The sequence below is a fragment of the Microtus ochrogaster genome, unplaced genomic scaffold (assembly GCF_000317375.1).
Source record: "Microtus ochrogaster isolate Prairie Vole_2 unplaced genomic scaffold, MicOch1.0 UNK65, whole genome shotgun sequence".
Classification (NCBI taxonomy): Eukaryota; Metazoa; Chordata; class Mammalia; order Rodentia; family Cricetidae; genus Microtus; species Microtus ochrogaster.
Window position 1 is genome coordinate 1,349,476 of NW_004949163.1, and position 6,713 is coordinate 1,356,188.

The window sequence follows — 6,713 nt, forward strand, 5'->3', positions numbered from 1 at the left end:
AGCTAGTCTTTAGCAAATCTAGCTCATATTTACAGGATCACTATTCACTTGGGTTCGGTGACAGTCTAAATTCTCCAAGCAGGAGAGGAAGGGAGTTATGCCAACTCCAAATATAACCATGAGGCAGAGGATACTAGGCATAACCTATCTGGACTAACCTCTTGACCCAGCTCTGTGCTTATTTGTTCACTAGCTGTGATTTCAGCTTACTATAAAGTTGCCTTTCAGAGCATAGATCGCCCTCATACCATTTCAAAGAAAAAAGCTGCTTTAAGATACAGCTGTTTGACTCAAATACAATGCTTAGCGAAATGAAAAGTCATCACACTTGGCTGCATTTACAAAGAAAGCAAAACATAAAATGAAGGTTTCAAAGGTACTTTATTTTTTCTTCAATATGCCATATTATAGGGAATACATGATTCTTTGACTTGGCATCACTTATTGATTGGTTTTGAAATAATTCCTTCATTATTGCACCAGCTGGCATGACTACTGATCTCTCCATTCCTTGGGGGTGACTCTGCCAACAGGTGACAGGTTCCATTCTATTCCAATTTGTGTTGCTGTCTGTAAAAATTAAAAGGCTGTCAGTTATACATATTTAAACCACAGTCCACTTTCTCAATTTGGAAACTCTTCAAAATTACAAAGAATTCTGCTCCTTAGGTAGATAACAAACAGAAAGTCACCAGGGATATAGTGCTTTTCATAGAAGTCAAAACTAATTGTTGTACTAATTCTTCAGATCAGGTTGCTTAACTCAACGTTCAGAGTTGAAGGAAATGTTCTAAACCTACACTGTCCAGTACAGGAGTTGCTGGCCACATCTGGCTGTTAAATACTTGCAATGTGACTAGGAGACTGAGAAATTGTATTTTACATTTTCTTCCCCTCCAAAATTTTGCCTGTCCACCACAACTACCTAAGAGAACTCATTTTATTTTAATATCTGACTTCACGGCTGAGGTATAGATCATTAAAGGTGCATGAATATGCTTAGAAACACAAGACCCTGGGTTCAATCCCCAGCACCAAAATTAATAGTTATCTTTACTACAAGGATTGGCTTGTCCCTTTTGTTTTATTGAGAAACAGTTCCATGTAGATCAGGGTGGCCTCAGACTTGATATGTAGCTGAAGATGACCCTGGCCTCTTGATCCTCCTGCATCCCTAGTATTGAAATTATAGACGTGTGCCACGTCACTAAGAAATCTGTATCACTTACAACCCAAAATATATTTATTAAAATTTCAGAATTACACTTTTGAAGATCGAGCAACTAGAAAGTAAATTAAGCAACAGATGCAAAGCTAGAGAGTATGGAAATCAAGTTATACTTCATCTATCAAGAAAATTATACTCAGGTTTTGGGTTTTGATTTTGTTGTTGTTTTTTGGTTGGTTTGTTTGTTTGTTTGTTTGTTTGTTTTGAAACAAAGTCAACTATGTAGCCTAAGCTTGCCTCAAACTTCTTATAGTTCTAGCTGGTCTTATTCTTCCATCTACTTGCCTCAGCATCCAAAGTGCTGGGATTGCAGGTATGTACCACCACACTTGGCTTGTGCCTCAGTTCTGATTACAGAATTTTAGAAGGAAATCTGATCACTTAAGTATGTCCAGGAAGGTGATTCAAAATATGAAAATCCAGAAAATATACAATAAAAGTCTGACCCATACACCTACAGATGTTTTAATCTTAACAAATTAATAAAGACACTATGCTAATGGTTTTTGGGTTTTGTTTGTTTGGTTTGTTTTTCTGGTGCTGTGAATTGAACCCAGGGCCCAGTCCATGTTAAGCATGTGCTTTACAACCTAAGACAGAAATCTACTAGCTAGCCGGGCGATGGTGGCGCACGCCTTTAATCCCAGCACTCGGGAGGCAGAGGCAGGTGGATCTCTGTGAGTTCGAGACCAGCCTGGTCTACAGAGCTAGTTCCAGGACAGGCTCCAAAGCCACAGAGAAACCCTGTCTCGAAAAAAAAAAAAAAAAAAAAAAAAAAAAAAAAAAAAAAGAAATCTACTAGCTGATGGCTATCATATGGAAATATGATAGGTCAGAATTCCTGTGTTGTAATAAAGGGAAGCATATTTAACTCAACATTAAATTTTTAACTTTTTTAGAGAAAAGGTCTCACTACATACAATATATAGCCCAGGCTGATCACACACTTGTAATCCTCTTGTCTAAGTCTCTCATGGGCTGGATTACAGGCATATGCCACCACGCTTGGGATCCACAAATAAGATCCTTCTAACAGCTGCACAATCTAGAAAAGGGCTGCCTTGTGCTCCAACAAGCAACTTGTTACTGGAAACATTAAGAAGATGGATGAATGCTAAATGCAAATAAAGACAATGGGTGGATGATCAGATACTCTTTCAAATCGCTCGTTCACTAGAAATTTAACATAGAATACATAGACTAGATGAGAATAAAAAACATTTAAATGAAGAACCACTGAGTCTGAGAGTATAGCTCAATGGCAGAGCACTTGCCTAACATGTATGAGACCAGGAGTCAATACCTAGCACTGCAAAAAAATAATAATTAACTGAAGTACTTACATATGTCCATGCAGAAATACAGAAGAGGCCTCCAGCTGCTAATATAGCATTTCCATATTTGTCGTGGAAATCAGGTGTCCGCTTCTGATGGCCGTGTCTTGCCACCACTTGCTGAATGCTTCGAACTTAAAAAAAGAACACAGAAATATATGTGTCAATTATTAAAACAGAGGGAACACAACTGCCAAACAGGAGAGCAAAGGTAGTAAACTCTACATATTACCATGCAACTCAACTAAATGTTAACCACATTACACACAGGAACAAGTGGCCTGGAGGTGGTGGTGCACACCTTAAATCCCAGTGCTCCAGAAACAAAGGCAGGCAGATCTCTGTGGGTCTGAGGCCAGCCTGGTCTACAGACAGTTCTGGAACAGCCAGGGCTACACAGGAAACCCTATCTCAAAAACAAAAAAAAAAACAAAAAATAAAACAAAAACAGGTAAGCACCTTCTCAAATGCTCTGAAAATAATATAAACTGCTAGGTCCCGGGGCTCACACCTGTAATCTCAGCACTTGGGAAATGGACAGAAGGACTGCCATGAGTTTAATAGCAAAGTGGGCTACATAGTGAATTCTAGGCTAGACTGAGCTACACAGAGATACTTGCTCACGCTCGCTCTCTCTCTCTCTCTCTCTCTCTCTCTCTCTCTCTCTCTCTCTCTCTCTCTGTGTGTGTGTGTGTGTGTGTGTGTGAATAAAATAAACTGACACAGAGACAGAAGCAGGATTAAACAAACATAACAAAGGCAGGCAGATCTCTGTGAGTTCAAGTCCAGTCTGATCTATATAGTAAGCTATACAGTAACACCCTGTCTCAGGAAATGGTTGGAGGAAAAAAAGTGGTTGGAGGAAAAGAAAAATTGGAGGTGTGTATCAGTAATGGTTTATTGGATACCATTCACTAATTTGAATACCTATGACTTCAATTTTCACTAAAATTTACCCAACATCGCTCAATAATTTAAAATATACAAGGAAAAATGAACCAAAAATTATCAGATTTATACACACCCAATGTTTATTGCCTTAATAGTATAACAAAATAACTCCAAACTATAGTAAGCTAAACTTTAAACTAGTTAGTAATAAGGCTCAATTATATTAGAGTATATAAGCAGGCAAGCAGATTTGTAATCCCAGCACTAGGAAGGTTGAGGCAGAGTCACGAGTGAGCCTGTCTCAAAAAAATAGTGTACAGGGAGGGGGGCTAGAAAGATGGTTTGGTGGTTAAGAGCACTGGCTGCTCTTCTAGACAACCTGGGTTCAATTCCCAGTACCCACATGGCAGCTCACAACTATCTGTAACTCCAGTTCCAGGAAATCTGACATCTTCACACAAACGTACAGGAAGGCAAAAACACCAATGCACATAAAATAAAAATGATTTTAGAAATAGAATATATAAAAATGTATAAGATAGAGACTTTATCATTAGGCAGTTTCTAGCCTAGAAGGGAATATTATATATGAAGACAAAAATCACTGTAGTACAAGAAAGTAGAATTAACTGAGTACCTGTTTATATAGATGTAGAAATGTGGAATTAAAATTGACAGATCTACTGTGCCAGAAAGCCAATCGAGTTTTGATGAAGAACAAGGTATACAGGCAAGTTAATAAGAAATAAAACTGGAAAGAAGTGGTAAGTACCAAGAAAAACTATCAGTTTTGGTGTTTTCCTTTCCAACCTAGGTATCACGCCCTTATTGTTTTAAGGTGCTTGCAGCTACAGTGGGAAAAGAGCAATGCTGGTTTGCGATGTGGTGGTTCACACCCGTACTCTCAGCCCTTGGAAGGCTTAGGGAGAAGAACTGCCCTCAATTTTAGTGCCAGATTAATGCTAGACCATTTCAAAAATAAAAGCAAAACCAAAATGCTGTCCACTAACACTTGAAATGTAATAGTTTCAGGCTGAGGGTAGTTCAGTTGCAGAGCTTTGGGTTAAAACCCCATCATCTCCCAAAAATAAAATAATAATAGTCTCTATGGGGTATAATCATGATAATTTCTTAACCATTATATAGTAGTTCTTTAGCTGTTTTACTTAGCTTTCATTTTAGCCAGTCACACCCAGAAAAATGTAGCTTAGTTGGTGTGGTGCTTGCCACATTTCCTGGACTTGGTCCCTACGCTGCAGAAACACAAGCATGTGTGCACACGAACATCCGCACATGCACATATGCATGCACACGTGTGCACACTCGCACTTAAATCTCTAAAGGTGCTAAGTACCTGTTATCCCCAGCACACGGGAAGTAGAGGCAGAAGGATCAGAAGCTGAAAATTATCTTTGGCTCCATATTAAGTTGGAGGCTAGCCTAGTCTACTTGAGACCCTCCCTGAGAAAACAGCCACATCCAGACTAAGCAAATTCATAAATACGTCTTAATGTATTGTGCTCCTAGACCACTTAGAGGTGAGTATAGGAATTCCACATTGAGAAATAACCCTTTAAGATCACCTTTTCCCACGGGATAAAAATCCCTAAATCACTTAAAGATCAAATAAATTGAGATTACCAAACCACTGTTGTTTTCAACACTCTGATTTACCTCTATACAAAAAGAGGGGCTGTTTACTGATCAGATATTGGTTAACGAGCTTATGAAATACGTATTATTTACTAATCTCTCTTTTACAAAAACAAGAAAGCAAGTTCAAAATGTTAAATGATTTGCCCTAAATGAAAGAAATAATAAACACAGTTACTGGCTTACAAAACATCAGTTGGGCTTCTATTTTTCTCAACTATTCCTAAAGTACTTCAGTGTTTGGAACACAATTTCTTACACTACTATCTCTGTAAAATAAAAACATGGTTAGAGAAGCAAGCTAAAGATAGTTGTGTAAGGTCACCTCTATTCACATAACTGAAGGTCACCTTCAAAGGAAAGCAAGTATGAAAATGATTTTTCCCTCCAATCCAGTGTGTTCTTCATATATAATACTAGTCTCAAATTTCCACGTACTTGCCTAACTTTCAAACAGGAAAAATTGACCACAGTTGTTTTCGCAATAGTTAATAGTCCGTTGATAACCTACAGATGACTAAAGCTGTCAGGCTACCACTTAGGGTTTCCCCTTGCTATGAATCCAGGTGAGGTAGATTTAGCTTAGTACCACCGTTACAGTGTAAGATCAGTTCATCTATTTGAGGTAGCGAATAAATACACTCCCAAAGCTAAAATTTAGAACATCACTTAAGGAGAGCCAGGTGTCCGCCGAGCGTTCTTCCTGGAAATCATAGGTCCCTGAAGGATTGAGAATGCAGAACTAGGCTAGGAACACAACGAGGTGGTAAAGCCACTGTCTCGGCTATCTTTCCAGTGAGTGGCTATCTTCCCAGGGACTTGAGACCATGCAGGGCACTGTGCACCTAGAATTAAAAGTGCAGGATGCTGGGGAGGAAAAGGGCAAGAGAGCACGAGGTCAGACGGATCCGCGGCTGCTGTTGTAAGGATTCGTCCACACTCACCTTGGAGACGGCTTAGTGCGTTTTTGGCTAAGGGCAACATCGCGGAAAAGATGGAACTGCGGTGACGACCGGTGATGCCTCTGTGCAGATTCGACCCAGCTACCCTTGCAAAGAGCCCTGAAAAACAAAATGGCTTCCAGTGGGGATTCCGTACGGTATTTGGTAAGATCTCGCGAGATTTGGGGTTGGCCTATAGAAATAGTGATCCTGTTTCCTGCAAAGAAAAAGAAAGGCCTTTGGGAAATGTAGTTTCAAGCTTCGTAAGAGCCATAGAATAGTATTTACTCAACAGTGAGGAAACTCAGGGACTCTGCAAAAGAGAGCTGAGACACCAACCTTACTTAAGGCACCAGCTTCAAGATAGTGCTGAAACTCCAGAGGTTTGGGTTAGCTGTCTCACTTCAAACTATTCTCACTTCAAATTTTTCATTTTCTGTCTTCTATTACCTATACTAATTGGTTTAACTTTTAATTATTTTTGTAATTTTTGGGAGGAATGGTTGAGACAGGGTCGCTCTATGTAGTGCTGTATGGCCTATGTAGTTGAGGCTGTCTTCTGCCTCCCAAATGCTGGGATTAAAGGTGTGCACCACCATGCTCAGTTTAATTTTTAATCTTGAAATAAATCCAAATTTAGAGAAAGCCTGCAAAAAAAAGTTTTGT

The 6,713-nt window shown here is 39.2% G+C and overlaps 1 protein-coding gene across 1 annotated transcript; it reads right to left on the minus strand.

Annotated features, from left to right (window-relative positions):
* Positions 1 to 362: 362 nt before the first annotated feature.
* LOC101992942 (cytochrome c oxidase subunit 7B, mitochondrial) lies at positions 363 to 6,219 on the minus strand. Its single transcript, XM_005369879.1, has 3 exons — positions 6,051 to 6,219; positions 2,572 to 2,696; positions 363 to 570 (listed from the first exon to the last, which is right to left on the minus strand). Exons 1-3 carry the CDS (start codon positions 6,088 to 6,090, stop codon positions 493 to 495), a joined length of 243 nt encoding a protein of 80 aa, XP_005369936.1. The 5' UTR covers positions 6,091 to 6,219; the 3' UTR covers positions 363 to 492.
* Between the last annotated feature and the right edge of the window lie 494 nt (positions 6,220 to 6,713).